At 46.3% G+C, this 21,012-nt stretch overlaps 1 protein-coding gene across 4 annotated transcripts in view; it reads right to left on the bottom strand.

Annotated features, from left to right (window-relative positions):
* Positions 1–12,228: 12,228 nt before the first annotated feature.
* The window catches only part of LOC144735859 (alpha-2,8-sialyltransferase 8E-like), a 51,265-nt gene continuing 42,481 nt past the window's right edge, over positions 12,229–21,012 (bottom strand). For all 4 annotated transcript variants that reach the window (XM_078618402.1, XM_078618404.1, XM_078618405.1 and 1 more), the window contains 3 exons: positions 19,631–19,748; positions 19,362–19,496; positions 12,229–15,913 (listed from right to left, as the gene is read on the bottom strand). In XM_078618402.1, coding sequence (XP_078474528.1) covers positions 15,587–15,913; positions 19,362–19,496; positions 19,631–19,748 — 580 coding nt within the window. In that variant the 3' untranslated portion in view covers positions 12,229–15,586. The remainder of the gene's footprint in view (positions 15,914–19,361; positions 19,497–19,630; positions 19,749–21,012) is intronic.

Genomic DNA, 21,012 nt, shown 5'->3' with positions numbered 1-21,012 from the left:
CTCCAGAACCCGCGTTCCCCCTCAAGAACCCACGTTCTCCCTCCAGAACCCACGTTCCCCCTCAAGAACCCACGTTCCCCCTCCAGAACCTTTGTTCTCCACCAGAACCCACGTTCCCCCTCCAGAACCCACGTTCCCCCCTAGAACCCACGTTCCCCCTCCAGAACCCATGTTCCCCCTCCAGAACCCGCGTTCTCCCTCCAGAACCCACGTTCCCCCCTAGAACCCACGTTCCCCCTCCAGAACCCACGTTCCCCCTCCAGAACCCACGTTCTCCCTCCAGAACCCACGTTCCCCCCTAGAACCCACGTTCCCCCTCCAGAACCCGCGTTCTCCCTCCAGAACCCACGTTCCCCCTCTGGAACCCGCGGTTCTGCCGGGGGGGGGCTACGAGTTCTCTCTCCGAGGCTTTTAAAGACGTTTTCGAGGTCTAAGGTCTTCGTCAGGCATAGAAGGGACTCAATGTGCGGGGGTTAAGCTTTGATCTGTGGCTTCCCTCGGACCTGGGGCTGAAGGGAAATCAGAGTTTACAATTTGTAGTTTGCATTTACACGGCGTAGCAATGCGCACCTACTTCTTATCACCAGCCAGCCAGCTGCCTAGCGAATTCGCCGTAGGAGTTTTGCCAGGCCTAAGATATCAATCGCCTGGTCGAAGAATTCTCCATGACACTGAGATTCGTTTCGGCCTGACAGTTTTCACTCAGGAAATTTCACAAGACCCTGACATTACTAAAATCATAAAATGTATTTTTACCAGAGGAGGAATCCGATGAGCTATGAAGCTCACAGATGTTTGCTGGTCAATAAAACCAGTCGAGGCTCAAGGAGTGGTGGGCATTTGGCTGGGAAGTAGGCAACCAGTGTTCGTGAGTTTAACCTAATTGTTTTACGATGTTTTAAAGCACAGTCCATTCTCCCTATAACGCGATATAGGGTGGATGCGAATAGGATATATGACGAAATCGAGCGAACGGAACTACGGTCGTGCGAGTGGGGATAAGCGGTCGTATGGTTGCCTCGGTTTAGTGTCACACAATAAAGGTATTGGGATGCTGCTGGATGCTTCTAGATGCTACCTAGAGTCACAACAAGGCATTGGGATGCTGTTGGATGCTTCTCGATGCTACCTAGAGTCACAACAAGGCATTGGGATGCTGCTGGATGCTTCCAGATGCTACCCACCGTGCATCCTCAATCTTCGTTGGGCCCTGCATACGCATCTCACGCACGTTATCGCGGACCATGCTTTACCCCCTGCATTATATGTTATTTATTACAACGCCATGTTTCCATAATGCGACATTCTTCGGGAACACGACTACTGCCTCCCGCCGTGTTGTCGGGCAGCAGGACTCATATAAATGACGTTCGGTAATTATTTAGGAGGTGTTTGAACATCTTAACACAACTCCTATTTTATTGCCAGAAAGGGTCAACATCTTTTATTATTTTTCATACTTTGATACTGGCACAAAAGGTATCCCTTGAGAAAGCTGATCACCCCGAGCTATACATACTATAATACACGTGCATTTTCTTTGTGCTGTTCACTTTTTGGCGTTCTCTGGTCTGAAACTGGTGGTGAGACTACATCAGAGACAGCAGAAGGCTGCCGTCTCTGGTGTAGGCCAATCAGTTTCAAAGATAACGCCCATGCATTATCAGAGCACGTTTGTTTGCATGTTCACCACAAGTACTGTTTGTGGTTAATGCAGTGCTTGATTCCTTGCGATAAGTATCTATTTGGTTCAAACACCAAATAGATACCTCCTGTTTTATTGGCAGAAAGGGTAAAGCCTATTCTGATTTTTCGTACGTAATATGTTGAACTTCTTTCTCACCACCGTACGTAGCCAACCACACTTATTGGAGGTGTGGGGGGAAGGACAACAAACTAAACACAACAACAAGAATTTCTAAATAAATTAGTTTGCCAATCTAGATGATGATTTGAAAGTGCCACAACTCCCAGTGGCTTCCTAATGTCGCAAGGAAGGAGCGTTCCAGACGGCACCAGAAGCGCGTTTGAAAGCGCCACGTGGCGACGATGCGGTGATCGCCGTCTTCGTTCGACGGCTTGGCCAGAAGCCGCCGCCGCCGCTTGCGAGGATGACGAGCGGAGTTCGTGTGACAGACGGAATGAAGTAGGGCTGAACGATTTGGAGAAAATATCTAATTGCGATTTTTCTGACAGATATTGCGATTGCGATTTGATGTGAGATTGAAGTCAAGCTTCAGTTCAATATTCACTGTGTAATAGATTTAAAAAATGTGATTGAGTATTACCACATGATACCATCAAAATATGAACTGCTCTATATATTCTAATGCAAGGATGAGAACTTAAACGATATGAATTGCTTCCAACATCTATTTATTAAAATAATTTAATTGAAATAGAACAATCAAACATAGAACAATTGTTATATTAAATAAATAAAGTTATAATAATACAAACAAAACAATTCCAATAAGAAAGTCATAGAACCTTTCAGGTAATCAATATAACATTATTTACTGATATCCAGCATATAGCTTATGAATTAACAAACCACAGAATAATTATCTAAAAAGCGATCACTAAATAATAATAGAAATAGGAATATAAATACTCTTTGGTTCTTTCGGTAAAGTCTCGTAGGCAGAATAAAAAGAGATCACGACGTTCTGATCGCAATGCAAGCAATCGTCCTCAGGCAGAACAAGTATAACCCGTAAAAACTAAGTTTTTCACTATAAATCCTTTATATGCGTGGCGGCTAGAGTCCTCTCGTCCTCTGGCTTGAGATGGCTGCCACCTATGGGTCAGATGATTGCATGGCAGCATTAAGCAATTGGTAATTAAATATAATATTTTTGTCCTAACAAGTGTAAAATTTCGGAATTTTTTTTCACGAACACTAATTGTCACGCACAACGAGTCTGTGTGGAAAATGTCAGCTCGATTGGATCACGGGAAGTGGGTTTAAACAACGACCGAAAGATTTGCACGGTCCTAATCAAGCAAGCAAGTGAACTTAATATAAAGAATTTAAAAAAGGTGGAGGCAAGCTGATGATGCAGGCTGCTTTTAAAGGGTAGAAATGGGCGTAGCCCAAGAGTCAAAGGACTGAGAAACAAACGACTGCATTAACGATAATCGGCGGCAGGGGGAGAGAGAGGGGGTGGTCAGAGATAAGAAAGGGGCAGCTCGTGAGACAAGAGGGGAAAACGGCGGCAGGGGGAGAGAGAGAGATTTGTCCATGACGCCATCCAGATATATGAACATAGACACAAAAAACACAACAACCACGAAAGCTGTGATCCAGGGTATTTAGTCTTTCTGTTTACAATCCCCTCAATGCCCTCTCTCACATGTAAACTTTACGATCTCCAAAGAAGGTGTGCCACTTACGCATATACAGAAGGATGATTATGATGATGATTGTTTTTCGGTGTGATCACGGTTATCTATGTTTTATGGTGGAAATATATATGGCAATTCTGTAATATGTTTTATATCTTTCTCCCTTCTTGTACCCTTCCACTGGAATCAACTACCCCTGTACATAGACTCAGCACTGCTAGCCATAGAGTTAACACTCCCCATAGACTCAACACTACTCATAGACTCAACACTGCTACCCATAGAGTCAACACTCCCCATAGATACTCTTTAGTTTTTTCGGTAAAGTGACGTAGGTAAAAAATAAAATAAATGAAAACAACTAAATTAAATCACGACGTTTCGGAGGCAACACAAGCTTCTGTCTTCAGGTGGAACCGTTACAGCAAGAGTCACTGTAGTAAGTTGGTATGCACTGCTGTAATCCTAGCAGGAACCACCACAGTCAGTATGCACTGCTGTAATCATAGCAGGTACCACCACAGTCAGTATGGACTGCTGTAATCATAGCAGGTACCACCACAATCAGTATGCACTGCTCTAATCAAAGCAGGTACCACCACAATCAGTATGCACTGCTGTAATCATAGCAGGTACCACCACAATATGCACTGCTGTAATCATAGCAGGTACCACCACAGCAGTATGTACTGCTGTAATCATAGCAGGTACCACCACAGCAGTATGCACTGTTGTAATCATAGCAGGTACCACCACAATATGCACTGCTGTAATCATAGCAGGTATGACCACAATATGCACTGCTGTAATCATAGCAGGTACCACCACAGCAGTATGCACTGCTGTAATCTTAGCAGGTACCACCACAATATGCACTGCTGTAATTATAGCAGGTACGACCACAATATGCACTGCTGTAATCATAGCAGGTATCACCACAGCAGTATGCACTGCTGATATAGCAGGTACCACCACAGTCGGTATGCACTGCTGTATTCATATCAGTTACCACCACAGTCGTTATGCACTGCTGTAATCATAGCAACTACCACCACAGTCAGTATACACTGCTGTAAGCATAGCAGGTACCACCACAGTCAGTATGCACTGCTATGATCATAGCAGGTACCACCACAGTCAGTATGCACTGCTGTAATTATAGCAGGTACCACCACAGTCAGTATGCACTGCTGTCTTGAAAGCAGGTACCACCACAGTCGGTATGCACTGCTGTAATCATAGCCGGTACACCACAATATGTACTGCTGTCATCAGAGCAGGTACCACCACAGTCAGTATGCACTGCTGTAATCATGGCAGGTTCCACCACCACAGCATGCATTGCTGTGATCATAGCAGGTACCACCACAATATGCACTGCTGTAATCATAGCAGGTATGACAACAATATGCACTGCTGTAATCATAGCAGGTACGACCTCAATATGCACTGTTGTAATCATAGCAGGTATCACCACAGCAGTATGCACTGCTGTATTCATAGCAGGTACCACCACAGTCGGTATGCACTGCTGTATTCGTAGCAGTTACCACCACAGTCGTTATGCACTGCTGTAATCATAGCATGTACCACCACAGTCAGTATGCACTGCTGCTATCATAGCAGCTACCACCACAGTCCGTATGCACTGCTGTAATCATAGCAGGTACCACCACAGTCAGTATGCACTGCTGTCGTGAAAGCAGGTACCACCACAGTCGGTATACACTGCTGTAATCATAGCCGGTACCACCACAATATGTACTGCTGTCATCAGAGCAGGTACCACCAGTCAGTATGCTCTGCTGTAATCATGGCAGGTTCCACCACCACAGTATGCACTGCTGTAATCATAGCAGGTACCACCACAATCAGTTTCCACTGCTGTAATCATAGCATGTATCACCACAGTATGCACTGCTGTTATCATAGCAGCTACCACCACAGTCAGTATGCACTGCTGTAATCATAGCATGCACCACCACAGTCAGTATGCACTGCTGTAATCATAGCAGGTACCACCACAGTATGCACTGCTATGATCATAGCAGGTACCACCATAGTCAGTATGCACTGTTGTAATCATAGCAGGTACCACCACAGTCAGTATGCACTGCTGTAATCATGGCAGGTTCCACCACAGTCGGTATGCACTGCTGTAATCATAGCCGGTACCACCACAATATGTACTGCTGTCATCAGAGCAGGTACCACCACAGTCATTATGCACTGCTGTAATCATGGCAGGTTCCACCACCACAGCATGCACTGCTGTGATCATAGCAGGTACCACCACCACCACCACAGTATTCACTGCTGTAATCATAGCATGTACCACCACAGTCAGTATGCACTGCTGTAGTGAAAGCAGGTACCAACAAAGTCGGTATGCGCTGCTGTAGTCATAGCAGGTGCCACCAGTCACTATGTACTGCTGTAGTGACAGTAGATACTGCTATCGAGTTGGTAGATACTGCTATATAGAGTTAGTAGATACTAAAACAGTCAGTATATACCACTAGAGTCAGTCAATACTGCTACAGTCAGTATATACTACTACACAGTCAGTGGCTACTTCTGGTTCAGTAGATACTACTGTACAGTCAGTAGATACTACTACAGAGTCAAGAGATACTACTTCCTTTGTTGTATGTAGGGTGTGTAGGTATATATGCCTGCGTGGAGGTAAATATATTTTTTGAGGGGGGGGGGTCCACAATTTTCGGAAACCTTTTACATCAACTATTTACCCCCCAACTTTCTATTACTTTTTGGACTTGTGCAAGCATCTTATAATTTTGTTGGTGGAGAAATGGACAAACGGCCCACCGGGCTTTCACAATAACTTAGTATCTGTGTATGTAGATGTAAGGTTTTTAAGAGAAGTACTTCCCGCTAGTCTTACCTATAAACATCATTCTATGTCTCTCCCTCTGTTTGTCCCTGTGTGGACGCGCGCTTGCGAGGGATTTGGCTCTCGGACGGTGGGGTTTACATAAAAAAAAAATTTGCTGGGCGGCACGCCCCGAGCCCCGTCACCTTTAAAGTGGTCATAATCACGATTTAGTGCTATTCGATGTTATTTAATTATTTCCCCGCGCAGCTAAGAGCGCGACAGCACACATTTGCGCATGCGCGAAACGCTGACCGTGGGTTGCCCCTGGCAACACACACACACGCGCGACGGCGGGGGAGGGGGAATCTCATTCCCGTGGACAAGCATCAACGTGAGTTGTGCAGATTAATAGCTCCGTTTAAACATAGATATTACTGTTTACTAATTTGTATTAATTATTAGGTAATATGATAGAGGTTGAGCAATGTTTGATGATCGTACATATTCACGATGTACCACGATTTTTTTCCCTGGGTAGTAAGTGTTATTTTTTATTTGCTTAAGCTTACTAATTATAGAAAACTAGTGGGAAGTACCCCGCGTTGCCCGGGTGAAAAATATATTTCAAAACTTCCCTTAAAAACCTTACATATACATACACAGACACAAAAAAGTGGAATGTATGTAAAAAGTATTTGTGTATGAATTTAACGTGTTTAGGAGAATAAAAACTGTAATACTAAATAAGCAATGGAACTGTGAACCCAAATGATGGACCACATAATAAGCCAGTGTGGTCTCCGTCTCTTCAATGGAGGAATAACAGGACTTACATAAGCTCTCTCCTGAAGCCCTTTCGTTGCCAGCAGACCTGAACATTGACATTTAGCTCCAAAAGTGCCATACGCAAGAAAACAAACAGAAACATGTATATAATTGTAGTTAACATTTATATAGTGCCTTTTTTCAGTTTCATTCATTCGGTATAGCCCTGTGAGCCATGCAGCTCTTGACTCAGGTGCAACCGCAACAAACTAAAACATGAACAAAGAATATCTTAAAGTGACCACGCGCGACAGAAACATCCAGGAAAAAACAGCAAAATATTCCTGATAAAAACGCCGTATATCAATGCTGTATGCAAAATAACAACCGTAAAACAATTGAGATAAAAGTTATCAGGCTAACTCTGTACTTTAAACAAACATGGCTTAACCATATGTTTTCGAAATCACCAGATCAGCACACTATTGTAATGTGAGGATATATCCGGCTCACTGACGTATCACAACTCTTCATGATGATTGGCTCTGCCGGTCCTGGTCCATAGCCAATGGGGGCAAGCCTAGGGGCGTGGCCCTGACGTAATGGAAAGGTGACAGCTGTAAGTAGAGGATTGGTTCTGCTGGCTTTGGCCACAGCCAATGGGGAGATGAGTCAGGGGCGTGGTCCCGGGAGACTACGAGGGAGTCTGGAATATTCCATAGAGGCTAACCAGGATTGGTGGAAACGTACCACGTGACCCGGGTATTAAATAGGGGTGCAGACGAACAACACGTGGTCAGAACTGGAACGAACGGAGGAGGAGGCCACGCGAGTGCGGGGCTCCAAGTTGCCACGTGGCTGCGCGTCTCTCTCTATCCCTCTCACACTGCCGGTCAGCAGCGTGAAGGAGAGCTGTAATTAAAAGTTAATAAAAGACCGGATTCCAGAAGTCGCCTCAACGACCTTTATTACATTGGTGTCAGAAGTATCTCTTGAGACCGTTTGGACGATTCTTATAAAATGTCCAAGCACCTCAAGAAGAGAAAGCCACCAGACCCTCCGTCGGAGGAAGAGGTTGAGGCGGAAGAGGACGAACTGCTGGGAGCTGCGGGTCCTCTGCCTCCGTCTACTGCTCTCCCAGACGCCGCTCATCGCCGACAGGCTGGCGAAGCGACGATTTACTGACTGTAGTAACGACTGACCGTAGTAGTATTTACTCGCCCTACAGTAGTATCTACCGACTCTATAGTAGTAACAACTAACTCTATAGTAGCATATACTGACTCTATTGTAGTGGTTTAACACGCACCAAGGGGGGTAATTGTAAACACGTGCGGGTTGGAAATAGTGGGGTCGTATCGGGACATGCTGGTGTTGCTGGGGGACAACGGGAAAGACGGAGACGGCCCGTTAGGCAATTATGGATGCAGGGCAGTGATTGGCCAGTTGTTGTTGTCAGGGACAGTGTGGCGCCTTTAAGTCTGGGAATGGGGACAGGTGGCGGCGGGGGCCGGAGGCGCGGGGCGTTAGGGGGGATGCCAGTTATTTAATTGGAAATTAATAGGGACGGGGATAATTACGGGGGAGTCGGAGTGATTAATTCTAGATTTGGAACTTTCGTGACTGCAAGGATTCATACTCTTAGGTTTTTCGGTAAAGTCACGTAGATAAAAATAAATAATAAAAATAAAAATTATAGAAATAAATCTAGCTGTGACGGTCCCACCTGATGACAGAGACTTGTTTTGCCTCCGAAACGTCGTGATTTATAATTTTATTTCTATTATTATTTCTATTATTTTTATTATTTTTATTTATTTTTATCTAGGTGACTTTACCGAAAAACCTAAGAGTATGAGTCAGAGTGAGATGGGGAGTTGTGCTGGGAGCTGGACGGAGACGGTCGGAGCAGAAGAAGAAGATACGAGAGGAAGTGTAGAGTAGCAGTGGAGTAGAAGAAGAAGTATAGGGTAGCAGTAGAGACGGAGACGAGGAAGGTACGAGGTAGAATAGGGTAGTGGTGGAGCAAGGGAAGAGGAGGTGACGAGAGGATGGATAGGCTAGCAGTGGAACGTGAACGAGAGAGCCAGTCGGAGTGAGACGGAGAAGCAGAGAGGGGAGTCGGGAGAGACAGAGAGGGAGGAACGGAGCGAGCGAGGCCGGTGGAGCACGGCGAGCGAGCGGAGAACGCGCTGGAGATTGGTGGCGAATGTGCTGAGTTGGATAAAATAAAGTGACGACAAAAAAGGAAGAAGTTGTCCGCGTAAAGTTCAGCACTACAGTAGTATCCACTGACTATAGTAGTATCTACTAACTCTGTAGCAGTATCTACTCACTTTATAGTAGTGTCTACTGACTCTAGTAGCTACTGACCGTAGTAGTATCTACTGACTGTATAGTAGTATCGACTGACTGTAGCAGTATTTACTAACTGTAGTGGTATATACTGACTGTTTTAGTATCTACTAACTATATATATATCAGTATCTACCAACTGGATAGCAGTATCTACTATCACTACAGCAGTGCATACCGACTGTGGTGGTACCTGCTTTCACTACAGCAGTGTATACCGACTGTGGTGGTACCTGCTATGACTACGGCAGTGCATACCTACTTTTGGTGGGACCTGCTTTCCCTAGAGCAGTGCATAGTGACTGTGGTGGTACCTGCTATCACTACAGCAGTGTATACCGACTGTGGTGGTACCTGCTATGATTACAGCAGTGCATATTGTGGTGGTACCTGCTATCACTACAGCAGTGCATACTGACTGTGGTGGTACCTGCTATGATTACAGCAGTGCATACTGCTGTGGTGGTACCTGCTATGATTACAGCAGTGCATATTGTGGTGGTACTTGCGATGATCACAGCAGTGCACACTGACTGTGGTGGTAGCTGCTATGATTACAGCAGTGCATACTGACTGTGGTAGTACCTGCTATGATAACAGCAGTGCATACTGACTGTGGTGGTACCTACTATGATTACAATAGTGCATACTGCCGTGGTGGTACCTGCTATGATTACAGCAGTGCATACTGACTGTGGTGGTACCTGCTTTCACTACAGCATCGCACACTGACTGGTGGTACCTGCTTTGATTACAGCAGTGGATATTGACTGTGGTGGTATCCTATGGCTACCGCTGTGCATACTGTATGTGGTGGTACCTACTTTCACGACAGCAGTGCATACTGACTATGGTGGTTCCTGCAATGATTACAGCAGTGAATTCTGCTGTGGTGGTACCTGCTATTCCAGCAGTGCATATTGCTGTGGTGGTACCTGCTATCATGACAGCAGTAAATATTGTGGTATTACCTGCTATGATTACAGCAGTGCATACTGACTGTGGTAGTACCTGCTATGATTACAGCAGTGCATACTGCTGTGTTGGTACCTGCTATGATTGCAGCAGTGCATATTGTGGTGGTACCTGCTATGATTACAGCAGTGCATACTGCTGTGGTGGTCCCTGCTCTTATTACAGCAGTGCATATTGCGGTTGTACCTGCTTTCACTACAGCAGTGCATACCGAATGTGGTGGTACCTGCTTTCACTACAGCAGTGTATATCGACTGTGGCGGTACCTGCTTTCACTACAGCAGTGCATACCGACTGTGGTGGTACCTGCGTTCACTACAGCAGTGCATAGCGACTGTGGTGGTACCTGCTATCACTACAGCAGTGCATACCGACTGTGGTGATACCTGCTTTCACTACAGCAGTGCATACCGACTGTGGTGGTACCTGCTTTCGCTACAGCAATGCATACCAACTGTGGTGGTACCTGCTATGATTACAGCAGTGCATACTGACTGGGGTGGTATCCTATGACTACAGCTGTGCATACTGTGGTGGTATCTGCTATGAATACAGCAGTGCATACTGCTGTGGTGGTGTCTGCTATGATTACAGCAGTGCATATTGTGGTGGTACCTATGATTACAGCAGTGCATACTGATTGTGGTGGTACCTGCTATCATTACAGCAGTGTATATTGTGGTGGTACCTGCTTTGATTACAGCAGTGCATACTGACTGTGGTGGTACCTGCTATGATTACAGCAGTGCATATTGTGGTGGTACCTGCTATGATTACAGCAGTGCATACTGCTGTGGTGGTACCTGCTATGATTACAGCAGTGCATACTGACTGTGGTGGTACCTGCTATGAATACAGCAGTACGTACTGACTGTGGTGGTCCCTGCTCTTATTACAGCAGTGCATATTGCGGTTGTACCTGCTTTCACTACAGCAGTGCATACCGAATGTGGTGGTACCTGCTTTCACTACAGCAGTGTATATCGACTGTGGCGGTACCTGCTTTCACTACAGCAGTGCATACCGACTGTGGTGGTACCTGCGTTCACTACAGCAGTGCATACCGACTGTGGTGGTACCTGCTATCACTACAGCAGTGCATACCGACTGTGGTGATACCTGCTTTCACTACAGCAGTGCATACCGACTGTGGTGGTACCTGCTTTCGCTACAGCAATGCATACCAACTGTGGTGGTACCTGCTATGATTACAGCAGTGCATACTGACTGGGGTGGTATCCTATGACTACAGCTGTGCATACTGTGGTGGTACCTGCTATGAATACAGCAGTGCATACTGCTGTGGTGGTGTCTGCTATGATTACAGCAGTGCATATTGTGGTGGTACCTATGATTACAGCAGTGCATACTGATTGTGGTGGTACCTGCTATCATTACAGCAGTGTATATTGTGGTGGTACCTGCTTTGATTACAGCAGTGCATACTGACTGTGGTGGTACCTGCTATGATTACAGCAGTGCATATTGTGGTGGTACCTGCTATGATTACAGCAGTGCATACTGCTGTGGTGGTACCTGCTATGATTACAGCAGTGCATACTGACTGTGGTGGTACCTGCTATGAATACAGCAGTACGTACTGACTGTGGTGGTACCTGCTATGATTACAGCAGTGCATACCAACTTACTACAGTGACTTTGGCTGTAACGATTCCACCTGAAGACGGGAGCTTGTGTTGCCTCCGAAACGTCGTGATTTAATTTAGTTGTTTTCAATTATTTTATTTTATTTTTTACCTACGTCACTTTACCGAAAAAACCAAAAAGTATCTATGGGGAGTGTTGACTCTATGGCTAGCAGTGTTGAGTCTATGAGTAGTGTTGAGTCTATGGGGAGTGTTGACTCTATGGCTAGCAGTGCTGAGTCTATGTACAGGGGGAGTTGATTCCAGTGGAAGGGTAGAAGGAGGGAAAAAGATATAAACATATTACAGAATTGCCATATATATTTCCACCATGAAACATAGCTAACCGTGATCACACCGAAAAACAATCATCATCATAATCATCCTTTACACACCACGAAGAAAGTAATAAATTACGTTTCTGTATATGCGCAAGTTGCACATCTACTTTGGAGATCGTAAATTTTACATGTGAGAGAGGGCATTGAGGGGATTGTAAACAGAAAGACTAAATACCCTGGATCACACTTGTCGTGGTTGTTGTGTCTGTGTTTATATATCTGGATGGCTTCATGGACAAATCTTTTTCTCCCCCCTGCCGCCGTTTTCCCCTCGTCTCACGCGTAGCCCCTTTCTTATCTCTGCCCCACCCCTCTCTCTCCCCCTACCGCCGATTATCGTTAATGCAGTCGTTTGTTTCTCAGTCCTTTGACTCTTGGGCTACGCCCATTTCTACCCTTTAAAAGCAGCCTGCATCATCAGCTTGCCTCCTCTTTTTTCTGCCCGAGGACGATTGCTTGCATTGCGATCGAAAAGTCGTGATCTATTTTTATTCTGCCTACGAGACTTTACCGAAAGAACCAAAGAGTATTTATATTCCTATTTCTATTATTATTTAGAGATCGTTTTTTGATAATTATTCTGTGGTAGTGTTAATTCATAAGCTATATGCTGGATATCAGTAAATAATGTTCTATTGATTACCTGAAAGGTCCTATGACTTTCTTATTGGGATTGTTTTACTTTTATTATTCTAACTTTATTTATTTACCTTAACAATTATTCTATGTTTGATTGTTCTATTTCAATTATTTTTTTAAAATAAATACATGTTGGAAGCAATGCATATCATTTAAGTTCTCATCCTTGCATTAGAATATATAGAACAGTTCATATTGTGATGGTATCATTGGGCAATACTCCATCACATGTTTTACATCTATTACACAGTGAATATTGAACCGAAGCTTGACTTTAAAAAAAATCAATCTCACATCAAATCGCAATCACAATATCTGTCAGGAAAATCGCAATTAGATATTTTCCCCAAATCGTTCAGCCCTACTTGATTCCGTCTGTCACACGAACTCCGCTCGTCATTTTCGCAAGCGGTGGCGGCGGCTTCTGGTCAAGCCATCGAACGAAGACGGCGATCACCGCATCGTCGCCACGTGGCGCTTTCAGACGCGCTTCTGGTGCCGTCTGGAACGCTCCTTCCTTGCGACATTAGGAAGCGACTGGGAGTTGTGGCACTTTTAAATCATCATCTAGATTGGCAAACTAATTTCTTTAGAAATTCTTGTTGTTGTGTTTAGTTTGTTGTCCTTCCCCTACACCTCCAATTAACGCGGTTGGCTATGTACGGTGGTGAGAAAGAAGTTCAACATATTACGTACGAAAAATCAGAACAGGCTTTACCCTTTCTGCCAATAAAACAGGAGGTTTCTATTTGGTGTTTGAACCAAATAGATACTTATCGCAAGGAATCAAGCACTGCATTAACCACAAACAGTACTTGTGGTGAACATGCAAACAAACGTGCTCTGATAATGCATGGGCGTTGTCTTTGAAACTGATTGGCCTACACCAGAGACAGCAGACTTCTGCTGTCTTTCATGTAGTCTCACCACCAGTGTCAGACCAGAGAATGCCAAAAAGCGAACAGCACAAAGACAATGCACGTGTATTATAGTATGTATAGCTCGGGGTGATCAGCTTTCTCATGTGATACCTTTTATGCCAGTATCAAAGTATGAAAAATAATAAAAAAATGTTGACCCTTTCTGGCAATAAAATAGGAGTTGTGTTAAGATGTTCAAACACGTCGTAAATAAATACCGAACGTCATTTATATGACGGTCCTGCTGCCCGACAACACGGCGGGAGGCAGTAGTCGCGTTCCGGAAGAATGCCGCATTATGGAAACATGGCGTTGTAATAAATAACATATAATGCAGGGGGTAAAGCATGGTCCGCGATAACGTGCGTGAAATGCATACGCAGGGCCCAACGTAGATTGAGGATGCACGGTGGGTAGCATCTAGAAGCATCCAGCAGCATCCCAATGCCTTGTTGTGACTCTAGGTAGTATCCAAAAGCATTCAGCAGCATCCCAATACCTTTATTGTATGACGCTAAACCGAGGCAACCATACGACCGCTTATCCCCACTCACGCGACCGTAGTTCCGTTCGCTCGATTTCGTCATATATCCTATTCGTATCCACCCTATATCGCGGTATAGGGAGAATGGACTGTGCTTTAAAACATCGTAAAACAATTAGGTTAAACTCACGAACACTGGTTGCCTACTTCCCAGCCAAATGCCCACCACTCCCTGAGCCTCGACTGGTTTTATTGCCCAGCAAACATATGTGAGCTTCATAGCTCTTCGGATTCCTCCTCTGGTAAAAATACATTATCTGATTCTGGTAATGTCAGGGTCTTGTGAAATTTCACCCCGAGTGAAAACTGTCGGACCGAAACGAATCTCAGCGTCATGGAGAATTCTTCGACCAGGCGATTGTTATCTTAAGCCTGGCAAAACTCCTACGGCGAGTTTGCTAGGCAGCTGGCTGGCTGGCTAGTGACAAGTAGGTGTGCATTGCTACGTCGTGTAAATGCCTACTACAAATTGTAAACTCTGATTTCCCTTCAGCCCCAGGTCTGAAGGAATCCACAGATCAGAGCTAAACCCCCGCACATTGAGTCCCTTCTAGGCCTGACGAAGACCTTAGGCCTCGTAAACGTCTTTAAAGGCATCGGAGAGAGAAATCGGAGGCCCCCCCCCCCCCCGGCAGGAACGCGGGTTCCAGAGGGGGAACATGGGTAACGGGGGGAATGTGGGTTCTGGTGGGAATGTGGGTTCTGGAGGGGGATCGTGGTTTCTGGAGGGGGAACGTGGGTTCTGGAGGAGGAATGTGGGTTTTGATGCGGGAAGGTGGGTTCTGGTGGAAACGTGGGTTCTGGAGGAGGAACGTGGGTTCTGGAGGGGGAACGTGGGTTCCGGAGGGAGAACGTGGGTTCCGGAGGGGCAACGTGGGTTCTGGAGGAGGAACGTGGGTACCGGGGGGGAACGTGGGTTCTGGTGGGAACCTAGGTTCTGGTGAGAACGTGGGTTCTTGGGGGGAACTTGAGTTCTGTTGGGGCAACGTGGGTTCTGGTGGGAACGTCGGTTCTAGTGGCAACGTGGGTTCTTGGGGGGATCGTGGGTTCTGGTGGGGGAACGTAGGTTTCTAGTGGCAACGTGGGTTCTGGAGGGGGAACGTGGGTTCTTGGGGGGTTCGTAGGTTCTGCTGGGAACGTGGGTTCTGGTGGGAACGTGGGTAACAACCAGCCCCCCCCTCCCCCCAGGCGCTGCCGCCACCACCGCCGCGCTATCACTACCCCCCGCACGCGTTCACGTGCAGGCGGAGCACCCCGCGGCTGTGCAGCCTCAGCAGCTCCGCGAACTCGCTGGGCATGTAGTGCCCCGACTTGGGCTGCTGGTTGTCATAGTAGTGGTGGGGCAGCCGGCGGCCCAGCGGTCGGTCAACAGGGGCGGCCGTGAGGGGCACGGCGGCCTGCGCCCGCTTCTTCCTCTTCCTGCTCCTCTTTGGGTTCCTCCTTCTCTCGTCCTCCTTCACCTGCACCGGGGTGGGCAGGTCGTACACGAACGGCCAGAAGCCATAGACGTGCACCTCGTTGCACAGATCCATGGCCACGCTTGTCTGGGGGGGGGAAGGGTGTGGGAGTGAGGAGGGGGGAGATAGGGGAGGGTGGGAGATGTTTTGGGAGACACGGGGATAATTTTATGGGAGTATATACATGCTATTTAAACTATTTAACCATTTTTAGCTGCTAATATAAATACGAATGTATAATGTGCATTACATCCGAGGATCCCAATGCGTAAGGAATCACTGAGATGCTACGTAGCTCTTCTTTCAGAAGCCACTTGGCTATCATGAATGATATCTCAATGAAGTGGTTTATTATTACTCTTTGCATATTTTGGTAAAGTCACGTAGGTATAAAATAAATTAAATCACGCCGTTTCGGGTGCAACAAGGACTGAATCCAAATGTACTAACTTTGGTAAGGCACTGCCTTACCAACACATACTTCACCTGGAATGGTATATTCTACAAACAAAATTAAGGTACCCCAATGGGTTCTCCCTTATCGACAGTGGTAGCGAATGTTTTCATGGACAAATTTGAGACTGATGCCATCCAGACATCCACCCTATGTCCTTCCTTGTGGAAGAGATATGTGGATGACACGTTCATCATCTGGCCACATGGCCTGCCAGCACTTAACCCATTTCTCAACAACGTCAATTCCATACACCCGTATTTTAAATTCCCCATGGAAGTGGAAAATGATGGCAAGCTACCATTCCTGGATGTTTTGATCGAGAAGATACCTGATGGCTCGTTGGGACATTCGGTCTACAGGAAAGCCACCCACACGGATGCCTATCTAAAGCCTGACTCCCACCACCATCCAGCCCAGAAGAATTCCCTCATCAAAACACTACACCATAGGGCCCGTTGCATCTCCGACCAGCACCACCTAGCCAGTGAGTTGGAGCACGTACACCAAGCCCTCAGGATGAACGGAAACAACCTTCTGAGGATCCATCCAAAACCATCACTTTACCGTACATATCAGGGGTTACCAAAAAGATTTCCAAAATCTTAAACAAACACAAGATCCAGGTTCGTTTCAACACAGCACACAAACTGAGTTGTGGTTGCGGCAGCAGTTACATTGGGGAAACGAAACCAAATGTCTCGGACTGCATTCGTGAACACAAGGCAGATCTGGAAAACGGTAGGACCAATACCTCTGCCGTTTCCGATAATTGTTTTAACGCTGTGGGCTCACACGAAATTGATTTTTCCAAGACAGAGGTACTCTGCAAGCCTACCAGCTACCTTCAGAGATTTGTTCATGAAGCCATCCAGATATATAAACACAGACACAACTTCAACCGAGAGGATGGGTACAAACTGAGCAATCATTGGTAGGACGTTATTAACCAGATAAAGTCTTAACTGACTGTGATGTTTCCATCCTACCTGCCTATGTCAGCTGTTATTTCCGACTCTCTGTGTGTCTCTCTCTATGCCTCTCTCTTAGATCTCTCATGCTCACATGTCCTTTGCATTGCACTCTCATGCCTTTGTATTGCACTCTCATGCTCACATGTCCTTTGGATTGCACTCTCATACTCACATGCCCTTTGGATTGCACCCGTTGGGTTGCACTCATGCCTTTGGATTGCACCACTCTTCGATTTCTTATTAACATGCTAATTTCTCACATTAACACAGCCACTTCTGTGTCCTCGTCGAGTTGACCGCTCTCCTATCTTACAGTTGCATGATCAGGAGGCCGCTCTCCTATCTTACAGTTACATGCTCATTTCTCACATTAATATCACTAGCCCCGGCCACTTCTTTATGACCCTTGGGCTACACCCATTTCAAACCTTTTTAAACAGTCTGCCTCAGCAGCAGACCATGCTTTCCCAACTGATGACGGACGCTTGTGTTGCGTCCGAAACTTCGTGATTCATTTTATTTTATACCTACGTGACTTTACCGAAAGAACCAAAGAGTATGGATTCCTACAGTCACGAAAGCTTCAAATCAAGATTGGCTTATTATTATCATCATCATCATCGTCTGGAACTTTACATCAGCAGCCAAATTTTATAAACGTGTGTTGTTGATTTTGAATGTGGGGGGGAAAAACCAGAGGACCCTGAAAAAAAATCTACGCTACCGCGGAGAGGGATAGAGAAAGGCACGTAAATTCCGATTATACATCTCCTAGCCACCGTAGCGGTGGACTCATAAAGAAATGCTCAGACGTACTTAGGAGGGAAGATGCAAGGGGAAGTTGGGAGACACTGGGAGACACAAGGATACACGGAGAGACATAGGGAGACATGGGGAGACACGGGGAGACACAGGCTGCTCCCTCTGCATCTGCCAGAGCTGCACCTTGACTAAAAACCAGTTGATCTTATCTCTTGATTTGTGCTTCAGTATTAACCACTATCTGATTGTGCTACCACGACACCTGCCCGTTTTGGCCTGTGGTCGATATTTTGGTACGTGTGTTGATTTTATATGTGGCACACTAGGAATTGACCACTCTTTTAGTTATTTCCTCGTGCAGCAATGGATTAAAGTGTGGTTTTGTGAACGTCCCTTATGTCCTGTGCAGTACATCAATGCTCGTGTGGACACCAGCATGCGATACTGAGTAGGGCCTGTAGGTGGCTTGCAGGGTTATTGAGTAACCGGACCTGTCCACCAGTCACGTGGTTAATGGCGACTTGCTGTGTTTGTGACACACGTGCTGTTGCATTTTACAGGAAAAGGACCCAAATTTGTTTTTTTACAGTACGTATAGAGTACATATACAGTACAGATAATGGGTGTAAGATGCTAATATAAGTGGATGGTATAGATAGACATGCAGCTTAGGATTAAAGTAATATTCGAATAGTGAAGTGTTAAGGTTATGATTAAAGACAAAGATGGTTTATCAGTAGTGGAATTGGGTTTAAGGGAAACTGTTGTTGAGTAACCTGACCTGTACAACAGTCACGTGGTTAATGGCGACTCGGTTGAGAATTTCTGTATGACACACGTGCTGTTGCATTTTATAGATTATCACAATTAATGTGTTAGCCCTCGATTTGGAGCACCTGCCCACGTCCTTAATTTCGGGTGCAACATGTAGGTAGGAGGACTACCTTCGTTTAATTTATACCATAACGTATTGCGATGCCCTCTCCAATTGGGGCGAGCTTTTACTCAAAAAATTAATTTAATTAATGAAACAAAAATGGAGACGTGGGGAGATGCAGGGAGACACTGGGAGACACGAGAGGTAGGGGTGTAGACACGGGGAGACACTGGGAGACACGGGGGACAGGGAGGCAGAGGTGTAGACACTGGGAGTCATTGAAAGAAATGGGAGACACTGGGAGACACGAGCAGGCAGAGGTGTAGACACTGGGAGACACGGGGAGGCACTGGCAGACACTGGAGACACTGGGAAGCACTAAAAGATACTGGGAGACAGGGTGTAGACACTTTGAGACACGGAAGACATTGGGAGACACTGGAGACTGTTCCCGTGGTGCATCGTTACCATCATGAGGCCCGAGGTGATGCGCGACTCATTGACGCCACGTTTCATCCAGAAGCGAGAGATGGCCCTCATGTAGGAGGGGTTAAAGAAGGCCACGCGCTGCTGGGACTCAAAGTCTTCCAGGGTAAATATGGCCTGGGGGGCGGGGCGTGGGGGGAGGAAGGGGGACGGGGGTGTGAGGAATCGCTGCCACGTGTGATCCAGAATGGACACGTGGTGCACAGGTGGACACTGGTGGACACGGTGGATGTGAGTGGGCCCGTGGTTACCCTGTACGCAAGCGACGTGAATGCAGACACGGTAAAGGCTGGGATGAGCAGGATGCTGGCGCCGTACGAAGACATCTTCCTGATGAACTTCTTCCTTCTCCCGATCAGGGACTCGAATCTACATACACACACATGGGGTTACACACACACACGGGGTTACACACACATGGGGTTACTCACACACACTCACACGGGGTTACACACACGGGGTTACACATGTATAAATGCACATGGGGTTACAAACAAAAATGCAAAGATCCCCCGTATAGCCTTTACAGACTTTTGGGGCAAGTGCTGTTAGTGAGCACCTATGAAGGCCGGCACGGCACACGAGGGGGTGGGTGGCCAACACCACGGCGGGGCCGTCTTTGTGTTTGTCCCTCTCCCTCTCTGCAGCGTGCCACTCATTGACATGCTAATTCCTCTAACCCCTCCGTCTCTCTCCGCCCCCGCCCCCTCTCTCTATTTAAGGCCTCGACACAGAGACGTGGTTTCTCTGTGTGCTTATGTACGTCTCTCTCTCTCTCTATGTATCTCTGCGATATCTGTCTCTACTTATATGTCTGTCTATATGTCTCTGGTTCTGTGTTTTATCTCTCTCAAATTTAGCATTCTCAGGAAGAAAGTAATCAACCAGGTAGGGTGTTGACTGTTATGTTATCCGACTCTCTCTTGTATTACATTACATTTCTAAGTATACTAGATTTGTGTTTCTATTTCATTTATACCTGATGATGATTGCTTGTGTTGCAATCGAAACGTCGTATGCTAGTATTTAATTTATTATTTTCTCTTTATACGTTACTTTACCGAAAGAACCAAAGAGTCACACCCAGGTACTCATTTGAGGCCAGGTTGACCTAGGGGAGAAGCCCAGGACCGGTTCAGATAACCGCCACTCCGAGTTGGTGGCGCCACAAGCGTCGCCAGGGTTCGACAGACGTCGTAGTGCAGGGGCGGGGGGCGTGGCCCAGGACGGTCGGCCCCTGATTCGTTCGCCCACCTACCTCCTATTGGACGACTCTGCTCACGGCACAGAGGCCCTTGCAAACAAAGCACAAATCAAATCCCTCCCCCCCACTGACTTCAGTGAGGAGCTCACAAGGAACGTCGTCACATCTAGCCCTCTCTTGAATGAACGGAAGAGGAGGGAGGATGTCTCCACAAATCCAGCCGTCCCACCTGATGAAGCCGGTTGTAATTGCTTGTGAAACGTCAGACTCAGAGTTGTAAATGTCATGGATTTGCTCTCCAACACACCGGTGCACCTGAACTTGTGACGAATTGGCTGAGTTATGTTCACGTGACACTAAAACTGACTTATTGGCTGTGTCGGGTGGTGACGGGTTTAATGACATAACGTTTATATTAACGCAATATAG

This window comes from Lampetra planeri, chromosome 57 (genome assembly GCF_965212315.1).
Source record: "Lampetra planeri chromosome 57, kcLamPlan1.2.h2, whole genome shotgun sequence".
Classification (NCBI taxonomy): domain Eukaryota; kingdom Metazoa; phylum Chordata; class Hyperoartia; order Petromyzontiformes; family Petromyzontidae; genus Lampetra; species Lampetra planeri.
The sequence above is the reverse complement of the archived record's forward strand: the minus strand, read 5'-3'. Positions and strand labels throughout refer to the sequence as shown.